The sequence below is a fragment of the Drosophila novamexicana genome, unplaced genomic scaffold (genome assembly GCF_003285875.2).
Source record: "Drosophila novamexicana strain 15010-1031.04,08,12 unplaced genomic scaffold, DnovRS2.1 tig00000870-arrow-arrow-pilon, whole genome shotgun sequence".
In the NCBI taxonomy this organism is placed as follows: domain Eukaryota; kingdom Metazoa; phylum Arthropoda; class Insecta; order Diptera; family Drosophilidae; genus Drosophila; species Drosophila novamexicana.
The window spans coordinates 2040133-2067740 of NW_020824830.1; the positions used below are offsets into that span (position 1 = coordinate 2040133).

Here is a 27608-nt window from a genome sequence, read left to right on the forward strand (position 1 = left end):
GGTCCATGCACAAAACGTGTTTTCAGCCTTTGAAATGCAACTAAAAACTGTTGAGGCCGCCGCCTATATATAGAGAGGCACATGTGCATGCATACATACATATATACATATGCATGTGTGCATGTGTGCATGTGTATTTTGTGAGTTAAAATAAACTTGTAGTCATAGTCTACAATAAGACCAGTGTTGGCCAACAGAAACCTGCAACACATTTTATGCCCTTAGGCTAAATACGTCGCCGTCGCGTTTATTCTCTGCCAACGTGATGTTGCTTTTGCTTTAACGTCGCCGCATGGCCAACGACCTTTATCACACACACACACACACACACGCGCGCACACAGACAGACAGACAGACAGACACACACATACATAGTGATACATGCGCTCACGTTTTTGTTTGGCGTTCTTCTTTTTAGCTCTTTTTTTCCCCAGCAACTCCACTTCAACTCGTTCGACGACTGCGCGCGGACTCAGTCAGACGTTTTTAGCTTTTGTCTGTTGTTTCGTCGTTCATCGTTTGTCGGTGTGCGTGACTCTTTCGTTCGCTTTCCACACACACCCGCTCTCTGTCTAACCCACACAGACACGCATGCACAGACACACATGCATACACATATTAATACATACGCAGCGGCGCGTCTGCAATTTAATAATTTCGATTTGAAGTTGGAGTTTGAGTTTGGTTTTACCTCTGTCTGTCTCATTGCCCGCTCTTCGGCACTTTCAAATAACACAACCTGTCTGGCGGATAAGCACACACGCACACAAGCACACACACACACCTATGCTCGCATCTGCTTTATTTGAATTTGTTATTGCTTGTGCATGTTTTTCTCTGGTTTATTTGTCTTTCGCTGGCCCGGCCCGAGCATTTCAATTAAAGTGCAGCTAAAATTTTTGCTTCCTCTATTGCTGTCTCGCTTGCGCTTGCCTGTCTAATCAAATGTTGCTGTCTATTTTTGCATATGTATGTACATGTGTGTGAGCATGTGTGTGCTGTAATCGTCACTTACAATTTACAGTTACAAGCCGGTGTAATTATAAACCCACAACAAACAGTAACAAAAATAAAAATAATAATAAAAACAAAAACAACTGTTGCCATTGCTGTTTCACTTGTTCCACGCTTTTTCGCATTTCATTTCTCAGAATCGCACGCACACAGGCGCCGCCTATGTACAATACATACACACATACATATACAGCCACAAAAATATATAAGTGTACGCATACATAGACATTCATAAATGCATTTTATTGCAGTTTTATTTGCACATTTCTTTTTCGTCTGAACTTGGTACCGCTTTGTGATTCATGCGGAGGTCCGTTAAAAACGGGTCAATCGCCGCCTCGTACGGCAAAATGAGACATAAAACGAAACAACAACAACAAAAATGTCAACAAAATGGCATTGCGCAAATTTGCCATGAACATGCAAAGTTTATTTGACACAGATTTTAATTATACACGCATGCCAACATATGCTGGTATTTTTCTACGTAATTAGAGATTGGTATTTTTTTGTATTTTTTATTTAAGTTAGTATTTTTGTGTGGGAACATTGTTTTCATTTTGGCTTAGTTGTGTTTCCAGTGTTAGGAAACCAATAAAAATGAATTTCAATTAAACTTTAAACAATTTTCATTTAAAATTTAATTCATTTTAACGAGCTACTATCGCAAAGACGGCACGCTTAAAAGTATTCTATTCTCGCTGATAACAATTAATTGAATTCCATAACAATTGGCCAAGTGCTACGATTATCTTTTACGGAAGTGTTCCTAATCAATGAGATTGGCGCCAACTGAAGCTAATGTCAATTATAATATATATGTATTTGAGTATAACTAAAGGTTATTTAATGAGTACTTGGCACTTCTTTTGTACATTTTAGCGAAAACCATTTTATTGTGCACCTTTTTCATTCACGATATCCCCTGGGGAAATCCCCGAAATTGTTCTTCCGTATAACACCTTGTTCCGTATTTACTTCCGCCTCACGTATTCGTCATATTTTGGCGAGAACTTGGCAACTGTTTAGTTATACAAAAGCTCATTGCATTGCAAATTCATTGAGGAATAACAATTGGCTACAGTTATAAACAATAATCACAATACAACAACAACACACAAATACTTCGAATACTTATACCATTTACTTTTCTATACGATATAACTGGATCTGTTAAACATAACCTCAACTTGTAGTTAAGGTAGACTACGAGACGCCCTTTTTTAATTGTTACACATTGATTAACATTTTATAAAACCTTACATATTTGTAAATAGAAAATTATAAGAATTATAAAGTTAACAATAATCGATATTGCGGTAAAAATCCAAAAATATATTCTTTGCAAACATTTTACAAAGTGTTTAAACTTTTACAGGCTATTTTCATATAAAAAAAAAAAAAAAACTTTGTAATGGGAAAAAGTTAATTACGAAAATTTCACTTGATTATTGATGTTTTGTTGCTATTTCTGTAATACAAGATTACAAATGGGAAAGTTAGCAATTAACGCTTGTGTGTGCTAATAATAGAGTCGAGTCGAGCTCGACTCACTCGAGTAATTTTCGAAAGGGGATTTTTTTGTTTTACGAAAGTCTCGTAGGTTCAATAAAGAAAAAACGCACCTGGTAATTGATATAATTTGAGAATTATATATAATTTGAATATGAATTGTTCTAGAAGAAATGTAGCCTACTCCTTTGTTGCAAATTGTGTAAAAGTTCCTGCTTATGAGTAATTCATTGGGTATATTAACGGTAATTACACGAGTATTTACCGTAATTGACCGTTTCAAATTGATTGCAATAACCTTATTTGCTTGGAGGTCATGGGAACTGTTGCAAATGCCAAAAGAATGGCGAATAGATTCATGTTAAGTGTTGGGAATCGGAAAATATTTGACTTATGTTCTTCTACTACTTCTACTGACTTTTTAGCTTCAGCTCTTGGATCTGACCTACAACAATCATCCATGAGCTGATTTACCACTCCTGCTCAACGCGCTCTCTCTCTCTCTCTCTCGTTCTTCTCTTTATCTTACACTCGCTTTTACAATGCTTTTGGCAACGGAAATTACGCAACATATGCAAAATGGAAATGAAGCAAACAGCAAAGCATTCAATGCCGCAGTCGACGTCGCTGTCGCTGTCGCTGTCGCCGTCGCTGTCGCAGTCGTCGTTACTTACTGTTAATGTGTGCATAAATAATGCAAATGTGGGCAGCGCAGTCGATGTCGAGGCCGGCGCAAGGCAATTGAACTTTCGGTGCAACTTTCTTAAGCCAGCGCCAAACAGCTGTTGCTGAGCGAGCGAGAGAGCGAGCGAGAGAGAGAGAGAGAGAGAGAGAGAGAGAGAGAGCGGCTGAACAAGAGTGCAATAACTTGCCGCGTGTTGCCCACCATTTATTATCGCATTATTTTTATCGCATTAATGAAAGTCGCAGCGCGAAAAAAGGGCTTGTCAGCAGCGCAAAATGTGAATCGAATAAATGACGACGCCCCGAAAAAAAAAAACCGCAAAAAAAATAGTTGTCAATGCGAAACTGACTGCTAAAAGTTTAAGGACATTTTTGCCATGTTATTCATGTTACATTTCACGTGCGAGAGAGGGGGGGACGAATTTACGGGCACTTCTCGTCCTGTCAAACTTTGTCGGCTGTTAAATTCATGACATCCAAGCACGCGACGACCGTTTATTGCTCTTCCTTTTGTTTGGCACGATCCTCGCGAGGGTAGCCTGCTGCAGCCACACCCCGAAACGCTGGAAGACACAGGTTAAGCCATGTACCCCGACATTGTAGTTACAGTTTAACGGTGTTAATAGCGTGCTGACAAAATGGGGCGTGTGCCTGCAGCAAAGTTGCTTTCTGTTATTTTTGTAATCGCGTTTAATTTATCAGCAAGTTGGGAGAAGCTACTGTTGGGTCGGAGGAACCCGATTGGCGTGGTTTGGGGACAAAAAGGGAGCAAGAGAGAGAGAGAGAGAGAGAGAGAGAGAGAGAGAGGAAAGAGCAGAAATCCAAATAACATATCACAAAGGCTTACCCAGACAATTTAAAGGGTGGGGGGGTTAACAGTTAAATACTGTTAAGTATATGTTACATATATAAGTATCTATATTTTAAAAAAATAAGCAGTTTTTTTATTCTTTAGTGAAATGTTTCCCAATACTTCAACTACTATATGTATTTGTAGGGCTGGCAACTCTGTCAGAAAGAGATATCGCCGAGAGCGTGTAACTCCAATAAAATGTTAAACGTCTGTTAAGTAACAGAAGGAATGTTAAATGGAGCATGCGATAATCGGAAGAGTTGAGTTCGAGATGCTAAAGCGAAGAGATGTGTGTGCGTGTGATCTGGTTCATGTTAAGAACGGAAATATGTAATTATTGTAATTGCAATAAGTACACAAATTAATCAAGTGAATAGACGCTAGATACTTATAAAACTTAAAAAAGATAGCGTAAAGTTAATGGCTTTTAAAAGTGAAACCTTTATCTTAAGAACGGAAATACATATATTGTTGTACCAATAGTTTATCAAGTGAATAATATTACATGATTTGCGTTGGGTATAAAGTTTCATAAAGTATATTGGTATTAATATTTCGACTATCGTATGTTGGGCCTGTTAAATCTCTAATTACATTTTCTGTTATTCCCAAAACCCATTGAAATTCAGAGTGAAAAATCTATCATATTTCCTTTTCAATTTGTCCAATCATATCATTTTCATTGCATAAAACAGTTTTGAAAAGAGCCACAGAAGAAAAAAGAAAATACGCCCGCAATTTTCAGTTTTTCTTCTTTTATGATTTATTGAAAATTTAAAAAGCTTCTCAGTGCAGTAAGAAACCTTCCTTAAAGTTAAGCCCATTACAAAATTTAAAGAAAGATTAATAAATATATAAATACATACATATGTATAAGGCGGCATGTGGGCGTGTGCGGTTAAGCGATAAATGTTAAGGCTGGGCTACGCATACATCATTCATTTACATATGTGTGCGAGTCGAGTTTAACGCTCGCTTCTAGGCGGGTTATTCATTTAGCTGATTCAGTCAAAAACTTTAGATTTAGAAGAATAAATGAATACAAAGGAAAAGTTTTGTCGATAGCTTTTTACCCTAAAATAGGTTATTTTGGCAAGATATGTAACAGCTCCAGAGATTATGTCTCTGTACATCCATATGTACATCTATTGTGTTCATTAAATAAAGCTATGTATCCGAGCTCTATATCTTATTGCTGTTAATCAACACTGTTAGTTCGTTATAATAAGACATTTATTTCTGCACCAACTCGACTTTACCTCCTTTATGCAAAATGTAAAAAGAATACATAAACTGAATTCAACTTTAAATGAAAATGCCGAAAAATACGACCTGGCACAACATCATCAACACGTTGGGTGAGAGGAGGGTGTGGGGAGGGGTGTGTGAGCTGGTGTTGCGAGCGTGGGTCAGTAAAAGCGAGACGAGTTGAAAATTGAAAGCTTAAATCCAACAAAAATTGACGCAAGGCAACTGAAATAAGAGTCTGTTGCCATGCACACAACGGGCAAATTTAAATTGTACAAAATTGGTCGGCAAAAGATTAAAGCATGCCACACGCCAACACACATAAACATGCCAACTGTAAGTACATATAGATACACACGCACACACATACACACACATAAGCAATTTGAGTGAGTGGTGGGTGGGTGGGTGGTCTTGGGGCTAAATGCCATAAATAACAGCGCAGCAGTGGCGACAGCAGCCAGCACATAAAATACATGTGCAAAAGCCAAAAGCACATAATGTGCTAACGGCCGGCCGGAATACGTACATACATACATATACAGAAGCGCCAACAGCAACAACAACATCAGCAACTGCCCACACACATACACACATGCACTCACAAATAGTAAGACTTGGCATAAAACAGAAGCGCGCGCGCTTTTCTGTGAGGTCCATTTTGAGCATGAGAGAGCAAGATAGAAAGCGAGAGAGAGAGAGAGAGAGAGAGAGAGAGAGAGAGAGAGAGCGCGCGAAGCATACAGAGAGCAAAAAGCACCGCATGCGGCGAGAGCGAAAATCGATAAAATCAAGGGCAGACAATGTGTTGGGCGGCAGGCGGGCTTTTAGTGGGAGAGAGCGAGCAAGTAAGCAAATGTGAGCAGCAGCCGCAACAACAACAACAGCGTCAACTTTAGGCGCACGTGAGGCGGCGGCTGCTGCCGCTGCTGCTGCTGCTTCTTTTTTTCTTCTTTTACGAAGCGGGTGGAGACGCTGACGTCGCTAAAAGGAGCAACCCCCATAGGCAGAGCAGCATTGTGAAAGTTTCTTTGTGTGTGTGTGTGTGTGTGTTTGTGTGTGTGAGGCAGTAAAATGAAATGGGAAAGCATGAAAAATAATCAAGCTCCAGCTCCTCCTCAGGCTGTCCTAAAATGTGCTACTTGCAGAAACTTTTTGGGCGGTGCCTGGCAAAAATGTTCTAACTGGAGAAATCGTCTTTAATATGTACATACATAGTATGCATGTATATGTATACATATATATATATATATATATATATATATGTAATACATACACATATTTAGAGCCCTCGGAGATGGGAGCGGAAAGGCGACGGGCCCGGCCGTTATGTGCCTTGCCTGACGCGCCTCGTTTTGGGCGCAGCTCCTCTTCTTCTTCTTTCTCAGTTGCTTTTTGTGCGAGTCATGATTTTATTTTCGGCTCGACTGCCATTTAAACGTTTGGGGGTGGCGCGGGCTGCGACGGGGGTGGTGGTAGGTGTTTTGGTATATATTGGCAGGATATCGTTTGGCAACAGCGCGTGGTATAATTTAATGTGTGGAGCAATAGAAATGGCGTCTGCATTTAAATTTAACAACAAGGACGAAACCCGAACTGACTGGGGCGTCGGCTAGCCCCTTTTGGCAATTGGTAGGGTAGCGGGCAGGGGTAGTTGCTTCAAGTTTTTCCAGCTGGGGCGCATAATTTAATGTGAATTGTCAAATGTTTGCTTTTTGATACAAAGAGTGCCTTTTAAGAAGTTGCGGACAGGCGGAAGGGAGGGGGAGAGGGGGACACCAACCCATCGTAAACAGGGCGTGGCTTGAGGTTGTGTTTCGCATTTTCTTAACTTCACAGTTTAATGTGGAGAAAGCTTTAAGGTTTTGGTGATTTTTAGGCATTCATTTGTTTTAATGGATAGTTTATACATATATCTGTTAAGATTAAACTGTTTTTACTAACTGACAGATTGATGATAAGATCTCAATTTTGTATTGAAGGAAAATTATGTGATAAGCTTTTGGGAAATTCCACCCGCAGGATGAAAAACTTGTATAAAAATGTTTGTTTACCATCTGATTGTTCTCATTTTCAAAGATTTTTGTTGCAATTCGGTTGTGAGATGTTTCACATTTTTCAGAAAATTCACCTTTCGAAGTGGAAATGGGGGTTGGTTGAGGTTTCGGGCTAAAACTCATTTTCAAGGATCTTGAAACTTCATTTGAGATGTGATTTCTCACTTTATCCAAAATCCAACAGTCTTGGACGGAAAATATGGTTGAACATTTTTTGAGGCAAACTTTCAAGTTTCTTTCGATACGTTTTAAACATATTTTCAAAGTCCTATCCAAAAGCATCAAGAATTCGTTTGTTTTAAAGCTTTTAGCTTCCGATCGGAAGGTAAGTCTTCTAATATCCGTGAAAACTCATGTGTGAAAACTCGTGTCAAACTTATGCAAATTCTTGAATAAAGAATATTTTACTTTAAACCAGGTGAAGACTATTACATTTTGTTAGTTGATGAGGTTCATATCTACTTTCAAATATTTATGCTAAATAAGCGTAAAAGAAAGTAATATATCTAAATTATCAATGGGCAGGTGAAAGAGTTTTATCTAAGGCAAAAAAAACACGGGCAGAGCCGTGAAAAAAGTCATCTGGACTAACTAGATGATAAAACTCTTTAATCATTTTAAACAATTGGTTAAATAATATGCATATAAGATACATTATTAATAGATTATATAACTTTATACCTTTATAATGCACCCAAAAGCTGTCCATGTTTTTACTAAAATGCAATTTATAAACCTTAAACATTGTTCTTGGAGCTTTAAACAAATGTCGAAGACATTGTTAGCAATTAGTTAAAAACTTTTGTCAAGTGTCAAACTGACTTTCGTAAATGTTTAATGAGTCGAAAAGTTTTTACCTGACAGACATCAAGGTAATCGGAGCTCTAATTGAGTAAACAGATCCGAAACATTCAAGTAAAACGTGTCAAATTAAAGCAGCTTTAACTTAAATTAAGGCAAGCATGTGCCAGAGTGGGTGGGTTGGGTGTCAAACGTGCTCAACTTAATGCTGAATGAATGAAATTCTATATATATGTATAAATACGTTAAGTGCGAGCGAGATAGCGATAGCTTTTAAATGGCTGAGCTGAGGTGAAGTTTGGCAACGCTGCCAAAGAGCAAAGAATGCCAAAGTAAAAACGAACGCAAAAAACTAGTTACAAAGCACACACACACACACGTATATATCTGTATGTGTGTGTGTGTGTGTGTGTGCAGACAGAGCCCGGGCCAGCGTCTTGTCTGCGCCATGCCACCCACTGACCTGACGTTCCCTGCCCCTCAGCCCGCCATTCCACTTTTTGTTGGTGCGTTGTTGCCACATTACTTTATCACAAATGTTATCAAAATGTGCGTTGCGCCAGCTGCGGCCCCCAAGCGAAATGGGCGCGGGGAACTAAGCGGAGCACGAAGAAGCAGAGGAGGGGAGGGGGGGAGGCGTAGCAGGGGGCAGTCAAAGTAGAAGCGCCGCTCTGCCTCCGCATCGAATGAGGTCGACAGTGTGCGGTGGAAAAAGGAGGAAAAAGTTGAAAATGAAAATAATGCAGCGGCACCGACAGGGGCAGGGGCAGGGGGCAGGGGGCTGGGTGCAGGAGCAGAGAGCGAGAGTGTTGAGTGGGTGGCAAGAAAGATGGGAGGAGAGAGATCGCGAGAGGCAAGGGAGCAAGAGAAATGAGCGTAGGCAGCGTTTAAAACGACTGTGCCGCCGCCCCCCCCCCCCCCCCCCCCCGCTCACTTCCTGTTTTTCTATTGTTGTGTTTGTTGTTCTTTTTTTCTCTCTTATCGTTTGCTGCCCTTTTTGTTTTGATTCGGCTACGAAAAAAATACAGTCTTGCACAGTCTTCTTCTTCTACACACTTTGGGATGTGGGAATTTTGCGCATGTACATCATATACATATATGTACATAATACATGAAGTATGTGTGTACGTGTATGCGTATCAACACACACACACACACACGCACACACACACATGAACAGTGACAGACGCACGGTAAATTGTCATCGATTTTCTGTGCTCTGCCACATAAAAAACCATGTAAACTGTTAGAGGAATGGGCTAGGGGGAGAGGGGGGGGGGGGGGGTTTGCTATCATCTCGCCAGTTCGCATGGTGTTTATGCTTATGGCCTTTTATGCATGCAATCACACACACGCACACACACACATACTCGTATGCATAAGTATCTGAAAGATACACACACACATACTTGTATGCATAAGTATCTGAAAGATACACACACACCACAGTTAGCTATAACAGTTATCCGCCCGACTGGGCCATTCGTAACCTGACTAAGCAGCCTGTCAACTTTGGCCTGTGCTCGTATCTCATGCAATAGTTCTGTGTATCTATTGGATGCCTTTTGACTTGGCTTTCGGATTTAGGCGGGCTTTACGCACTAATTACTGCTGGGTTTTCCATTTCCTTGCAAAAATGTCAAACTCTGTGCAATTAATGGTTGAAGGTTTTTATAGGAAACTTGGTTTAGATCAGAAATCATTTATGAATAGAGAAAATCGAATTTTGCCACAGATATCTATATGTGTAGCATATATATTACAGTCCTACAATAACCCAAACAACAGGCAACTCTTCACTCGATCCTTAACAGTTCGAGGGTAAATATATATAATATATAAATAAACCAATCGACACGCGGGCAAAGTCTTTCTTTGCAGTTAAATAAAGCACAAATAACTTGTGCTCGATATTTCTTTCGCTTCACTATTTTGCAATGAACCGAAAATGTTGAAATAAATTTCGTTTTTCTACGTGTGCGTGTTTTGGGTGCAAAGAAAAACAAAAAAACACGTATAAACGGTTGCTTATCAACTAACAGATACCCTGTAAAATAATAATAGCTTGGCTTAAGCTTAGAGTTGGGCTAGGAAATGTTCAGTGCAAAGTCCCGATGCTGCTTTAAAAAGTAAAATAAATGTATAAGAATTTATCTATATAAATTAACTTCTCTAAGTGCAAGATTTTGCGTTGTTCCAAAAAAACAAAACCGCGTGATGCTTACATTTAAAAGAGCAGAATTTGAGATCTTTGATCAATTCATTATAATTTAAATTCTTTTAAAGTTTTAGTTAACTTTTTTGCGCATAAATACATATGCTTGCCTTTATCTAGATACCGAATATGCCTCCATTAAACCCCCTTTTGCAATGCTGGGTATAAAATTGGGGAAACGGAAACCCGTGCCAAAGGCAAACAGCAAAAAGGGCAACACAACAAAAGGCAACCTTATTAGTTTTTATTTTCGGCCATTTGCTGTTAGTTCCAGCATAGATCCCAACATCTGCCCCGGCCCAAGCCCCCTTCAGTCCCCCTCAACTGACAGCGCCGCCAGCTTGTCTTGGCTCCGCTTTCAAGCACATGGCTACATTTTCATTATATATCCGCGATATCTCTATCTCCCCCTCTCTCTCTCTCTCTCTCTCTAAAAAGAAAAGTAATTTTCAGCTTGAAAAACTGGAGCGCAATATTTGCACAAGTTTTAACTTGGGCGCCCGTTTTGGCAGGTGTGATACATCAGATTCAGATTCCATGCATACATATATCCATTGCAAATCGATTTGAACGCAAGAAAACCCGCGCGCGAAACGCGTGCGTTTAAAGCAGCGCGCGTACACAACTTGACCCCAAATGGGAAGGGCATGGAACGAAATGGAATGGAATAACGCCTTGCTTCGATTTTAAAATGAAGCCCATTAAATGACGAATCGACAAAATGCACAAAGAGCACAACAAAAGCAGAAATAGAAGAGCGCAGAAAGAAAGAGAAGACGAAATGGAGAGCGGCAAAGTGATATGATTTGAGGCGAATGCCATTGTTTGAAGCTGATTGAGTGCATGATTGAACGCCAATAGCAGCTTTAACGGCAAAGAGAAGGGGACTATCAAGATGTACATTATTTCAATTAAATATGTACATTAATCTTTGATACAACTTTAAATTTGCATTGATATTCTTTAAATGCATTAAATAAACACAAACGAAAAATATGCATTGCATACAAACTGACAAACGGTCGATGGCGCCTCTATCTCTCTCTCTCCCTCTTTCTAACAAGCCATAGATAGAACTGCGTGTGCGGAGGGTTGCCACCTGACAAAAAATATCTATTGTAACAAATAAAATGTACCAAATTTGATTAATATTGTTAAAAATATTTTTTATTTTCGAGAAAAAAGAAAACGTTTGTTCACCAAAACTGTTTTAACTTTTGATGAATTATACAAAATTTGCCCCTTTCTCTGTTTTTGAAGAGTTCTATATTTTTCTTCTCGTCCTCTTCCTCTCTTTTGAATTGCACTTTATAAGTTATTGTACTATATAAAACAATACAAAACGGTTTAATAACTATGAGATGGTAACTTAATTTATCTACAATGTAGAACTATCTTACATGCTTGTTGTTCAAAATTTAATTTAAGAGACATTGGCGTCCTGTTCTAACGTCCCTAAGTGAGCTTTGCCTTTTTAATGACTTTGCTATTGTTTCTCGCATTCCCCGAGCTGTTCCCTCTGCTTTTGGTCTCTTCTCTTTTCGTTTGCAGCTGCGTTTTCGACTTTTTCGTTTGGCCGTCTCCCTCTGACCGCCCGCTGTCAACCATGCTTTATGCATCGCATCTAAATTTAACTTTAAATTCTAAACAGTCAACAACATTTTGCAGCAGGCTGAGATTTGACCTGCCCCCCTTACAAATGCCCCCGCTGCTCTCCAACACATGCAGCTTTTCGTTGTTTTTGGTCTTTTACTTTTTGCTTTCTATTTTCGTTGCATATATATATATATATATATATATAGCAGGCATTGTTGCCTGCTTTTGAGTTCACGTTAGACCTCCAAAATGCTTAAGAGATACAGCAAAACTATTTTTGTATCCCATAGATACTCTAATGGGCAGATAGTATCTCGAAAGAAACAAGAGATACTCGCACATGGCGCAGTATTATTCATTTTTGGGGCGTGTAAATATGTGATATAAGTGAATACATTTTAGAAATGAATATTCAAAATTAATAATTTCTATGTTTTATGCTATCCTCGAGCATAATATAATCTAAGATGAAATGCATTAAAACTTCTACTAAACGAAATTCGCTTTGGGCCTGTTTTTTTCAATGTAAGTATGCACGTTGATCAACACTGCATACGCCTTTTGAGTATGGTGGCAACGCTCTGGGCAAAATCAGCTGTTTTTTGTTTACGTTTTAATTTGAATTGATATTTGCGCTGTGCAGAAATATTTAAAGGGGGAAGACTCTGATTTTTATATTTATACAATTCTATTTTAAAAAAAATCGACCTTATTCTTCTTGAACCAACTTAGAAACATCTTTAGACATACATTTTATTTTCTATAAACGTAGCCAAGATGCAAATACAAAAAAATATATCTATGTTTTACACAGTTTTCCACTCTTCAACATTTTTTGTAAGCGAACATCTCCAGCCGGAGTTTACTTTAAGTTTTCTCGTTTTTTATGGTTTACAGGGTATCGGCAAACGGTACTTTGCACATGTGTGTATCCAGCTAATGTCTAGCGTATGCTCGTTGCTGCTCATGAGTCGCTGAAGCAAATGCAGCGAAGCGCGCAGAGACCGCAGCATCACAAAAGCAAAGCAACATAACAGACAACAACAAACAACAACCACAAAAGCAAAATGCAACAAAGACAGCGATTGCCACAAGCGCAAGCACACAAACACACAAACACACCCACAAGCAAAAGCACAAGCACAAACACAAACGCAAACAGACGAAACACACAAAGAAGGAGACAGAATGGAGGCAACGAGCGCAACTGAAGTCGCTGCCGCTGCCGCTGCCGCTGTTTCTGCTGCTGACGCTGACTGAGGCCGTTGTCTGTTTTTGGTATGTATCCAACGCTGCATCGACGGCAGCAGCAGCAGCAGCAGCAGCAGCAGCAGTAACAACAACAAAACAGAGCAACTTATTTTTGTTTAGCTGCCACGTTTTTTCCGCTCTCTTTTGTTGTTTTTCGTATTTTTTCTTTTTCATATATATATTTTTTTTTTGTTTGCCTGCTTCTTTGGAGTTTGCTTTTGTGCTTTGTACGCTTTTTTTTTTTTGTGGATTTCTCTTTCGGCATGGAATTTTGCAGCCGCAGCAACAAAGAAAAAGCCACCAAAACGGAAAGAGAAATGAATTAAGCTGAAGGCTTTTTAGAAGCAGTCGCCGCCAACTGCTGCTGCGTGGGCCGTGTAAGCAGCAAAGAGAGAAACCAAGAAAATACAAAAAAAAAAAAAACAAAAAAATCATAGAAACAAAAATCAACGAATTGCAAGCGCAGTTTAATTGGCAGGCGGCGACTGCAGACGGCGGCGGTCAAGCAGCATAAATGGAATGGCCAATTGGCACGCATGTGTGTGTATGTGTGTGTGTGTGTGCTGTGGACAAGTCTAACTAGTTGGCATAATTGTTTTGTTTTGTTTTTTGTTTTGTTACTTGTTTTGTGCTTTAATTGGATTTCTTGTATGATTGACAGCATAACAGAACTTTTTTGATGTTGCAATCTTACTTTTGCCTTTTTTGCATTTAATCAAATGCGGTCACATTGCAGCAAAAAAATATATATATATGTATATACAGTGTTGAGCAATTACACCTCTTCCAACTGTCCGTCAAGGTCTGCTCCGCTTCCGCCTATTATCCGCCGTTGCTCTTATATCGATCATAACCACAACAAAGTGAGAAACAAAAAAAAACAACAAAAAGAACAAGGAGGCCTATTTCCGCTCCACTGTGATCGACACATACATACATATATAATTGTAATGCATAGGCAATGCAGAAGAAAAAAAACCGCTCGCTGATACGTCGCATACGAAAAATAAAAACATACATATGTAAAAGAGAGAGATAGAGAGAGAGCGAAAGCACATACGCTCTTCGTTGGGTGGTGGTACTCACATTTCACGCCGCCCTCGACCGATCACCGTTAACTGCCTTTCTGCTGGCCGCTCTCTCCGGCTCCAATATATTTGTTACTTGATCAAAGTCTTTAGTGCTTCTTCCATTCGTTGTTACTGTTATGTGACATTTTAGGCGGGCTAAACATGCCGTGCTGTTGTTGTTGTTGTTGTTGTTGTAGTTAAGGAAGACAAAAATACGAATCGGCGAAACCTCAGTTTGTTTTGGTGTTTGTTGCCCACTGTTTGGGATTTAAAAATTATATTTGCTTCGTTGTTGTCGTTGTGGTTGATATTTAGCATGCGCTGCAAAAAATACACATTATTGAACAACTTTGTATTTGAGAAACGAATAATTACAGATATTCTTCGCGATAAAACACTTTTCAGCTGCTGCTTTTGTAAATACATATATACGCACTCACACATGCATGTATACGCACACAAGACCCGCGCACTCACGTACACAACGAGGACGGCGGCAGCCGCTTCTTCTTCTTCTTGCTCTTTATTTCATGCACTTATTGAACAACAGACGTCGCAGCCTCTTATTTATTTTCTTGCTGCATATATTTGATAAACTTTTTGTGTAATTTCTATTTTAATTTGTTGTAAATTTCATTTTGAACTCGAAACACACAGCCACATAACAGACAAACACACACACACACACAACACAACACACACACACACGCGCGTGCCGACTCCGAATATTTTTCTTTTCTTTAAGCCATTTTCGTCGTCACATTTACAGCAAGAAGCACAAGCAATTTAGATGCTCCGCTTCTCTTTCACACGGCTACGCGGCTATATGGGCACTGATTTGCCGACTCGCTCTATCGCGTGCACTGCATACAAACACTCACGTAATTAAACTTATGTATTTTGCTTATTAAAGCATTCGCCTGCCATTCCGCACGTTGTGTATGTATGTCAAACCCACTGCACTTGTGTATTGAATGCAATTTGTTGCATAATTCAGAACAAAATACATGTGTAATGTATAATTAGGTATTTTTTTTCTTAAGCCAAGTTAAATACACACACGCGCAGCGGCAGTACACGTCCGTACCGTTCAAGCGAGAGCGAGAAACAATACACAAAAGAAAATGTGAAAAAGAGACACGGCTTGCAGTGTGACCATGCATGTCAAGAGTTATATTGGCTAAATATGCACATATAAATACCAGTTTGTTATTGAACTTAACCAGCACGCAATTCTAATAGTAACCTAATTGAAAATATAAATTTAAAAAAACACTTCATTAAAAGCGCCAAAACCTTTTCAACCATTCTGTAATTTGTCTGAGTTTGTTTTTAGAAATATCTGTTTCATAGCAGCCAGGCTTTGTTGTGGTTACATTCAAGATTTTACAGCACTGGCACTTTTCTGCACTTACAGCGTTGTATGTCGATTACTTATTTAACAATATCGATAGATTAACATAGTAATTAGTGTGTGTTGATTTTTAGTAGTGAGAGGAGCTCGCGTTGCGGACTGCATTGTTCAAATGCATAACTAATTTTGGCACTCAGTTAAAGTGCACCTTTAAAACATAAAATAAATATTAATAACCGACGCGCTGTACCGCCAAGACTTTAGCGACCTGTAATTCAAAATTGTGTGTGCCACTTACAATGGGAAGCGTGCGGCAGATTTTGTGATGCGCACAGAGCGCAACTTGGAGCGCAAAGAAAACGGCCAAAAAAGGTTGCAAATGAAATTAAAGACGAAAATCTAATACACAAGTGAAAATTTAAAAAGGTGGCAATATATAATTAAGTGCATGTACAATATATACATATATATTGTTCATATGTGTATATATATATATATGTGTACATGCGTGTGTACACATACATGCATATGGATAATTTAGTTCTGTGCGTTTGAGTCTGTGTGTGTGCGTGTTCATGTGCCAAACAAAAAAGGGCGTCACAAAAAAAATTTGTTGCAGCCAAAGCCAATTCAACACTAAAATCGAGACCCTAACGGACCGAAGGTGAGTGAGTGCCGAATATTGTTTATTGTCGCTTATTTTCGTGTTGTAGCTTAAATATCCACACCTACACACGTACACACAAGCCCGCGCACACAAAGCCAAACATGTTTTGTACCTTGCACGCAACGGTCTTATTCAAGTGCGTGTCTGTGTGTGTGTGTGTATTGGTTTATTTTTTATGTTCAGTGCATTTTTTATCGCTACCAGATCTCTGCTCTCGCGTCGAAGCTCTCCTACTGCCACTCTTTTATACACTCTCCAACGCTCGTACAATGGCTCGCAATTACAGTTAATAACAACTTCAATTTAATTCATTACAATAGAGAAATGCAACAGTCCGCGCTCTCAGTTTGGACAATCGGCTTCGTTGAGTGGCTCTCAGACCATCGTCAAATTCAATTAGCTGCACTTGCTACTCTCCATGTGAGTGTAACCGGTGCAGACATATGTGAAGCTGTTAGAGTAAATAGTGCAAAGATATGTGAAGCTGACCGCCTACTGTTCATCTCAAGTCGGTATTCTTTTGATTTCTCTTTCGCCGTTGTCGTCGTTGTTGTTGTTGTTGCTGCTGTTTTTGGAGCCAGGCACCGTTTGATCTACAACAATAACAACATCAACAATCGCAGGCTATGTCTGCAATTGAATTAAATTAAAAAAAAAAAAAAAAATAACGCAAGTGACGAGAATTATTTACTGTTTTGTGTATTGTTGTAGCTGCCGCTATTTGCGGCTGCTATTTCTGTTCAATTTTCGTATACTTTTTTTAATTTAATTTATACGTACACATACACACACACACATACACATGCTGCTTATCTCTTCACCTCAACTAATCCCATGCATTCATTTGCCGCTTCTCGCCTGACAACTGATGAAATTATTTATGATGCTCTCTACCTTCCCTCTCCTTAGCATTAAAAATGGTTCGTATGTTGTGCGTGTGGGTGTGTGTTGGTTTTTTCATTGAACAAAATATGTTTTATTTTATATACATATGCGCTCCTCTGACATTTATTCGATTTGAATAATTTCGTTGCTAAGAGCTCTGCAGCTGATGTAGACTTTAATGTGTAGACATAGACACATGCACACATACATATGTGTTTTTTAGGCACTTCGACTTGGCGTCGTCAGATTTTTAAGTACGTGACGTCACAAATGCGTATGAAGTATTTGAAATTAATATTCAATCCTCAACCGAAAATACTCTTATAGAATATACTTACAAATATGATAGCTTTTCCGAAAATCTGGGCATTTTCAGAAAAAGTTTGACTAAATCTATATAGGTTGTTTACTTATAAAAATGATCCAAAGGGTAATTTTCTCTCAAAGCGCTTTCAATTTTACAACTATAAAAAGCCACATTTCAAATCAACTTAAAAAAAAAAAGAAACAAACTAGCACAGTTTAAAATTAGAACCATAAACAGTTAATTAGTCGCTATCTAAGCGATTAGTTCCTTATTCAATTTGGCTTGAATTTCTGACATGGTCACTAGCATGTGAAGTGAATAACCCGCTTTGAGCAAATCTAATCGTTAAAGCTTATCTCTCGGTGTGACCAGCTTAGTAAGAACTATAAAATACCCTAGTCCTTTCTAGGCACAAAACTCATAGACTGTGGTGTGAACATTTTTAGCTTAAAAACCGAATGTGGCCAAAATAAACAAATGCGAATATTCGAGTAAAAGTGCTGCAATAAAATTGAAATTTTTGGTATTTTAATTTGTTTTTATCAAAGCCATTAATTTGGTAATAAAAAGTCCAGGAAATAATACTTATATAAATACTCGACTAGATACCCTCTACCATTCGAGTAGAAGTGCTCGACTAGGACATATTTTACAAATTCGACTATCTTCAACTCTTTGCTAAGCATTAATTTAAACATATAATTATGAGTTAAAAATACTTTAATAAATACGGGTCGAATAGAGGGTCGCAATATTTGAATTCGGGTGCGGCGCCCTGTTGCTAGGTCGCTTTTTTGTTGATATGTTTTTATTATGCTTTATTTGTTAGTTGGGGCAGCACGTGTACACATTCTAGCTTCCCTTTATCTCTCTTTCTCTCTCTCTCTCGCTCTCTCTCGCTTTTGCTCTCTGTCTTTAAGTGCCCCCCATTCTGCTTTTGTTTTGGGCACACGCCCAACAACGTTGCGGAAAACATGGCCAATATGTGCGCTATTAAAATAAACAACCAAAAACAAACACAAAAACAACAACAACAACAACAACCAAATACAAATGCTGAGGACAAAACCAATTTAATGGTTCGAAAAGTTCAAGAACAAAAGCAGCATTTTTGGCAAACGCAAAAGTTGCGCGAAAACACAAAAAAAAAAAACAAACAAAAAAAAAAAACAAAAAATATAAAGAAAAAAAGTGAAGTTTAATTAATTAGGTATGCAAATATTTGCGTGATATTTGGTGCTTTGTTTGGTTTTATGCTCTGATTATATTGCATATTGCATGATATAATATGGTTAGCACGCGGCTTACAAATTAAATATGTGCCTACAAACTCAATCTGAGGGCGTGGCCCATATATAATACGGCAAAATTTTGCTTAAAACCCAACTGAGTTATTTAATAAACTGGCAATATCGTCAGATTATTGTTCCGTAGAGCTAAACATTAGAATTGATATATATTCATAAACTTGCCCAAACTGGAAAAAGTTATATGTAAAGGGCAAAAAGTAGATAAATTATTTAAGCGTTAATGATTCAAGTACAAATAATATGCGGGTTCATTATTGTGTGCCTCCATATTTCTGTAAATTAAAGAAGAAACATTACGTATGACAGAGTACAAATAATAAATTGTAATTAGTTTCTCTTTTGTTAAGTTGTTGAAGGAAATTTGAAAAAAGTCGGTACATATTCTGTTAGTAGAGATTCCTGGATTCCTTCCAAGAGAGAATCCAAGATTTGTGGAAGAAAACATTGCAATAAGTATAACTATACAATACTTAGATAAAGTTATAGATTCCTAATCATTCTTTTCTTTAGTCATAACACTAATAAATGAAATGAAATGAAATTATTAGTTAAATCTTATTTATTAATAACAAGTAAGAGGCTGTAGTCGCAAGTGCCCGACTAGGGGATACCTTGCTTTATGAGTAATCAAAAAAAAAAAAAAACAGTATATAGGAATATATAGGACTTGCGCTCATAACAGGCCGCACGAATATACATATACATAGCTAAGATATTTACTCCAAGAACTTATCGATTGGAAACGGATCATGTTATCGATTATCGGAAACAAACTCGTACTGCGCTGGCACTAGGAGGACACACATTCCAAATTTCAAGACTCTAGCCCGGAGATCTCTGATTGACATACGGACGGACTGACTGACGGACATGACGGCTAGATCTAGGCTTGGCAATAGATATACACTTTTTAGCCAAATACACAGATATATTTTGAAGGCTTCAAATTTGAACAATCGGGTTTCAAAGAAGTTAAACTGCAAACCACAAATCAAACTTGCTTTCTGAGCAGTCCATAAATGTTAATTGGTTGTGCAAGTAAAAAACAGGATGACTAAGGCATATTATAATATACAACCTAATATATAGCAAAAATATACATTATAAAACCGCCTTCATTATATTCGTTTATCGGCGCTTATGTATTTTCTTGAGCCCTTGCACGGTTCTATCGTACTTTTCAGTGCCTCAATAGGTGTTTCCAGTTCCTGCCTGCTACGATATATATATATATATATATGCATGTCTAGTGTCTATAGCTGTTTCAAGTTTCTGCTGTAAATATATGTATATTATCTATTGTCTTTGTGACTCATCAACGCACTAAATTCTCACATAGCAGGCGAGTAGAAAACGCGTAAATTCTACAAACGACATTTGGCCGTCAACGTGTGGATGACCAAATCTGACACTGACCTTATAGGTAACAGCAGCAACAACAACAACAACAACAACAACACAAACTGACAGCTGCTGTTCCACTCAACTTAAACAACTTCCGTTGCTTATTTGTGCACTCAAACAAATTGCAAAAATATTGTAAAAAATTGTAAAATTGTTTGAAATAAAACACACACACACGCGAGCAACAACAGCTGCAATGACAACAACAACAACAACAACAACAACAACAGCAACAATTACAAAAGCAACAATAACAATTTTTCACTTTCACCCATCTGCAATAGACAAAGGGGTCGCGACTAAATTTGTTGGAAGGGGAAGCGGCGCAGTCTGTCAGTCTGTCAGTCTGTCAATCAAGAATTCAAAATCTTGATATTCGCACACAACACGCATTAGCATTAATTAAAAGCCAAAATGTATAAAATCAAAGTTTAAATTCACCTTTGCTATTATAACTAACGAAAAGTGTCAAGAAAATGCAATATTAATAACGAATGTAGATGTTTTTCTCAACATTATCGCTTTAATATCGCTTTTCTATCTTCCACTCAGTTGACCAAAGACATTCGCCTATGATTCGGTTTCGCCTGGGAGATACATTGACGATAAGCATCTCAACTTATCTCTGGGCTGTCGAAATATTCGGATTTCGAAAGATATAATATATGCCCCAGCTTTTGGTAACATCTTTTTATACCCTTGCAGAGGGTATTATAATTTTGTCGTGAAATGTGTAACGCATAGAAGGAGACATCTCCGACCCCATAAACTATATATATTCTTGATCAGCATCAACAGCCGAGTCGATATAGCCATGTCCGTCTGTCCGTCTGTCTGTTTCTATGCGAACTAGTCCCTCAGTTTTAAATCGATCGGTCGAAAATTAAGTTTTTGTATGAAAAAACATTTTGTTTATCAAGATATCTTGACAAAACTCGGCATTTATTAGTTTTACTATGCTCCTCATATATACGCAAAATCCTATTAAGATCGGACTACTATATCATATATCTGCCATAGGAACGATTAGTCGAAAACTAGGTTTTTCATTAAAAACCTTTTTTGTTTATCAATATATCTTGACCAAACTCGGCATTAACTCTTTTCCCTGTGCTTCTTAGATACGGGCAAAGCACTATAAGCATCATGAAAAGGTTGGATCTGCAAGGGTATTAGATCTTCGGCGTGCCGAAGATAGCCTTTCTTTCTCGTTTCATTTCATTTACAATTTGTAGTTTCATCTTAAACATTTTGTTGTTCAAGATTAATTATTAGATTTTGTTAAAGAAAAATAACAATGCAAATTGCAATTCATACAGATGAAGGCACTTGAGATTAATGAATACACACAGTAATAATAATAATATGAAAAAATGATTTATTTTTGTAAATTGGTTAAATGATATTCATATTTAGGTATGTAACTTTTGAGCAGAGTTCTTTGGCTTATTTATACACTTCTATTATATGACTTTCATTACGATCTTCGTAGATATTCGCAAAATCCTATCAACATGGGAACACTATATTATATAGCATAAGAAGAGTATGTATGGGCAAATATTCTTAACTTAACTCCTCTCACTTATCTGCAAATGGGAAATATCTACTAGGGTATTAAATCTTCGGTGTGCCGAAGATATCGCTACTTATTCGCGCTTTAAATTAAAGTAAAGGCAGCTGAAATGAATGCAAGAATATGAGAACAAAAGGAGAACAGCAAAGAACAGATTATTTAAACACAAGTTCTAATTCACATGATTCATCATATTCATATTGGGGTCCAATGTTCACAAAGCGATTTCGGTTTCGGTTTCCGTTTCGGTTTCGTAGCCCCCATTGAAGGAGGCAGGCCTGATGCGGCAATTGGGAGCAGCTCCAGCGTGTTGCTGTGAATTCTCTTTGTTTACGAATTTGTTTTGCCTTGTTTTTTAAGCCCAAAACGAGCAAATCGAACAGCATAATGCATGCATGTCTATATAAATATATCTATAATGATAGAAAGAATAAAGATTAACAGCGGCAAAACTTCGTCGTGTTGTTATTTTCTTTTTTTTTTTTTATTTTCCGGTTTGTTTTTTTATTATTTGTTTTTGTTTGTATTTCATGCACGTTGTCGTCAAAGTAGCTGAATATCGCTTTTGCTTTTAAAACTTTTATTATTGTTGTTGTTTTTTTTTTTTATTTGCATTTATTTGTTTAGTTATTTATGTATATTTACATTTTAGTCATGCGACGGGGCGTCGCTGCGGCGTCACTTTGAGCACATCGAGCATTCGTTGTAAATATATTAAACAGATTGATCTTTGTGCGATGAATACGTCTATATATAGTATATAGATTGGTTGAATCAGCAAAAACGAAGCTGACACCGCGAATGGCGCGTCTTGCTTTCGGGGGAAATTTAATGAGAATTTGCAAGATATTTATAAAATTATGCTTCAATTGTGTGCACAAATGACAAAAAATATGAATATGCCTGATATTTGTTGACCAGTTTTTTGCCGGAATTATGCGTATGCAAAATATTTAAACGCTTTACGCGAATATTGAATGAATGTCTGTGATTAAAACTAATCACAATCTAAACTGTCCGGGCTATATAAATGTTATTGTTTTGTTTTTCTACTTATATACAAATTAAAAGACGTTATATCGAGCATTACGGAATTACGTTTAATCATAAATATTTATTAAATGTGGACAACATTTAGAACATTTTTGAAGAAATTGATTATAAATGAGTAAAAATATGTCTAACTTTTTAGAGGCAATCATAATTTTGTCACTACGTGATATGTATATATTCTTGTTTATATATTTTTTCTTTTTTTTTTTTCAATTTTTTTTAGATAAATTTGCCTATGCTGGCATTCATTCTGCTCTATATATATATGTATATGAAAAAAGTATTTTGTTATATCGAACGATTTGTCAAATATTAAATTATTTTTTTATCAAGATATCTTAATCAAACTAAAATGTCACATCTACATATATAAGAACAATTAGTCAAAAAATTTGTTTTGTTTTTTTTATGTAAAAGTTTTAATGTTTTTCAAGTTAAGTTTCATAAAAATTGAGCAATTGCAATGCTAAAACTCTTCTTAAATATATGCAAGAGTCTAATAGCCTAATTTCACTGTCAACATTTCTTAAATTTGTTGCTAATGTGAAATAGGTTGCCTTTACGTTTTCCCCTAAGAAACCACATTTTTTATATATGCAAAAAATGATGGTATTTGCCGCGAGTAATTTGTTTTTTTTTTTTTTTACGAAGATTTATCGATACAGATACATGTGAAAGTATCTTATTCACAAATAGCTGATAAAACAAAGAAGATAAGCGTTAATCTTAGATTAAAATTTGAATTCATACTAATCCCAAAGTTTTCAACATTTAAAGATTGTCAAGTCTCGCAAATATGTTGGCCATATTTTTGATTAAAAATTCAACAAAAATGTGACATTCAAAACGAAAGAGTAGAATAATAAACAATAGTTTGTGCTACTTTGCGGTCTAATTGAATGTGTGTCAACAAGATGAATCATCCCGTTCAGAAATGGTTCCTCACACAGCTCAAGCCCCGATCGGAGCTCGACTTGAGCTCAAAGTTCAGATTGAATTTCAATTGGTTGTTGTTGCTGCTGCTGCTGTTGTTGTTGTTGTTGTTGTTGTTGTTGTCGTCGTGTCAGTTGACAAATGTCGTGACACACAAAGTGTTTCAAAAAGTTATTGACCCGCCTGCCAAATGTCAATTAGGTGATCCGACAGTTGATGATGCAATGCGGCTCTTCCTCTTCCATTTAAGGGCGTTGCCGCCGCAATGTGCCTATTATTATTATTATTATTATTTATTCAGCTAGTCTAAAAATTGTGTATTTTACTGTGCATATAAACATCCAAAAATGCGACTCTTTGAGCATTGCAATAAACTTCATGTTGGCCCGACTTTCAAGTGTCGCAAAAATGGCGTCTGGAATTGTCATTGAGCGTGCTTTAAATCGCCAACAATTGCTTACATACTGTGCTCGGCATGCTTTCAAAACAATTAGCCATAAACGCTAAGTAATGGGCAATTGGAGGCCCCGTGCAGGATGAATCCGGCATAATTGGCCCAGTCAAGGTAGCGAAAATCTAAGAGAAGAGATTGAGTACACAAACAGAAAATATTAAGCAATGCAGGCTGGCAAAATATTTTCCAATTTGTTGTTTATATACAATTTGTTTATGCACTGAAAATGTGTATATGTTTTTTGTTATTTTTTAATATCCAGCAGGTAATAAAAAATTGCTCTTACCAAAGTCTTTTGTTGGCCTTGTTAGCCTTGCAGAGATTAAAATGATTTACGACATCGAATATGTTTTCATTTGTCTTAACGAGCTAGTTTTATTATGTATCTAGGAGCAATCGATCTAAATTAAATTCTGGTGAAAAGAACTTATTTGTTGTAATTATCTTAGCAGATACTAGCTTCACTTTGCTTTAAAAACATCAACATCTTATTAGCTTACGACGACTGTATATGTATATGTTTCTTAGGAAGCAAATAGATTGATAGAAACAAGCCGCACATCTGATATATGCATGCATGGTTATTAAATTTTCGAAAGAAAACAACAACACACAAGTTAACAAGCTTGTACTTGCCAGTCATGAGAGTTGCCAGAATTGAATTCTATTTGTGTGGGTCTTTTGTATAAAATCAGTTTATGACCATGTTTAGGGCGTAGCCCACACAATTTTTTGTATACACGCTCAATCAAATTATCTGAGAATTTAACCAGATAAGAGTTTCAGTTCGCCGCATAGTTAGCTTCTGTGTGGGCGTATCAATGACTGTTCGAATAGTTTCTCTCGCGCACAACTTTAATAATAAAGCAGAGTACACAGCCATAGATATGTGCACGTATATATTTGTGTATGTATATAGAATCACATTTATACCGGAGGTCAAGGTTTAGGAGAGCACGTTCACAAACAAGCATATGCCACTGATTTATGGGCAGGCAAGCAGATGACAAGCAAAACACCCACATGGCCAAATGTTTGGCCAGTGGCCGGCACTCGTAAGCAGCTAAAACGTGCCATCAGTTATGTCCAATGGCCAAGCGAAGAGGTTGAAAAACTGCAGAATCATTCCGGCGCTTTTTTTTTTTTTAGTTTGTGGCACAAACCAATTGCGCTAATAGACCAACAGGGCGAACCGGTTGCTGCCAGCAAAGCAAATGCACTGCAGAGGTAATTGTCTAGCTGGTCCGGTCCGGTTTTTGGGTTTAGAAAACAATGCTGCAGAACGCGAGTTCGTTTCTAGTCATTTCTTTTGATGTGTGTTCAACTCTTACGGAAAACTAAATGAAATACTAGAATTTTAGTAAGCCTGAATAGTATGGAAATTAGTATATTGATTTAAGGAACACTTGAGATCGAAGTTTTCCAATTGAATTTCATTTGTCCTGACAATATAATCGACACATTTGTATTAAACTTTACAGAGATGTTAGCATCAAAATGGACAAAATAACTTTTGCTAGTTTATTTCAATTATTGAGGAATAATATTTCAAGAAGTCTGTACCTTCTGGACGGGAGCACAAGAAGTGCTCAACATTTTGCAATTAAAATGATTGCCGATCGTCATCCGTGTAAGCCTCTGTCTGGCACTTCTCCCTTCAATATCGTATATCGGCAAGAAGTGGCAATAGGTCTTCCTAGGAGGGTTGCCCCTGCTGACGAACCTGTTGAGAGTTTCAGAACCAAGTGCGGATGCCACAAAACCGCTTGTGAGTAACTGATTGATCAGTCCCACTAGACGGTCTTTGACCATCTGGTATTTTAAGTTTGATTGGATCTCAGACGGAAGCCTACGAGACGAGCGAAGGTCTTCAACCTGAAGAAAGACATACTGATATCACTCTGAAATCCTTTCGAGACGTGTGTGAGGCCTTACTGGATTTTGATTTCAGCCATGCATTTGGTATCTCGTTGGTCTTGAACACTTCTATGAAAATGGTGCTCGGCCAATTTGCACCTATTCGGTTCTTCGGGAGTGCTACTTTTAGACCCTGGGTACTTAAAGTTTTGAAGTTATTCATTGCGTTTGCTTAAGAAAAATGATTAAGTTATGCGATGTATAGAATCTTTCGTTGCGTAGAGTTGTGATAAATTTTATGCTGTCTCAGAGTGTTCGAGCTTAAGCTCAAATTCAAATCCCCATGCATCCCACCTCCCGCCCAACCGACCGAGGGGCGCAGTACAATATAATACAAACTATAGACTGATACTAACTCCTTGCAAAAACCAGCTCAATAATGAATGGAGTAAAATGTAGTGAATCAGGGAAATTTACTAAGGGGACCCCAGAAGTGTCTTGAATACATTTCGAAAACGAATTTAAGTATAACCTTTTGGAAAATTGACTTCTGAAGCAGAAGGGATTGTTTATTGAAATCGAAAGCCTTATTAGAAGCAGCATAGATGACGTCAGTCAGCATTCTTTTCAATTACTAGCGAAGTAAACTCAAGAAGGTTAGTGGTTGATGATCTAAGCTTTATGAACCCATGTTGGGATGGTTTAAATAATGGATAAATGTTGCATTCAAGATGCTACGATTCACTCAAAGGCTTTAGAAAAAGCGGTTAGGAGAACATCTTCTTGTTGAATCTTTTGTAGCCGAACGGGATCAGTAGTTACTTCTATTTCAAAGCAGAATTTATGCCATGCTGTTTCTGAAATGTTTTATCTAAAGTTTGTTCTCTGGTTGATGAACTAACCGTGCTCGAAGTTTTCGAGAAAGTGTGTGATCTAAGTGGCATATCTATGAGTTCCTTTCGGCATTTTATTACGAATGTCGGTTCTAATGCCCTCTTGCATGTAACTCAATTACTCACCTTGTACATTAGTATGGTGCTCCGCCTCTGGATGGTGTGGTGAACGTTTGCGTCGCAGCTAATAATAAGGCCATTTTGTTTTGCGTCTTGTCGTCCTTCTCAGATAAAAGTTTCCTGGTGTCGTGGGTCATGCAAGATGGCAGTAGCCTAATCAGAGCTCCAGGCTTCGCTATTGTTTCGGAACAAAAACATATACTATGATTTTGTCATGCAAGAATGCAGACCCGAATTTTACCTTGTGATTTCGTGAACAACAAAAGATTGTGATCTTCGCCCCTTAAGACTACGTCAGCTCTGCCTTCGGCAAGGGGATGCCAAAGGGGAGCGGAATATTCTTTATAGGGGTGAAGGCCTATCTGCACTGGCCGTGCAGACATCTCCCTCCATCACTGTTCTGTCCAGTATGTCGTCGTCAGATACATCCTCCAGTGTGTAGCCTGTGTCCACCAAGCGACAAAGTGGCTTTATGTTCTGCGCGATGTTGCCAA

General features: G+C 37.8%; 1 protein-coding gene across 1 annotated transcript in view; it reads left to right on the forward strand.

The window, feature by feature from the left end:
• Nucleotides 1-16120: 16120 nt before the first annotated feature.
• Nucleotides 16121-27608, forward strand: part of LOC115764683 (transmembrane and coiled-coil domains protein 1) — a 28855-nt gene continuing 17367 nt past the window's right edge. The window contains exon 1 of the mRNA XM_030707871.1: nucleotides 16121-16319. Coding sequence (XP_030563731.1) covers nucleotides 16231-16319 — 89 coding nt within the window. The 5' untranslated portion in view covers nucleotides 16121-16230. The remainder of the gene's footprint in view (nucleotides 16320-27608) is intronic.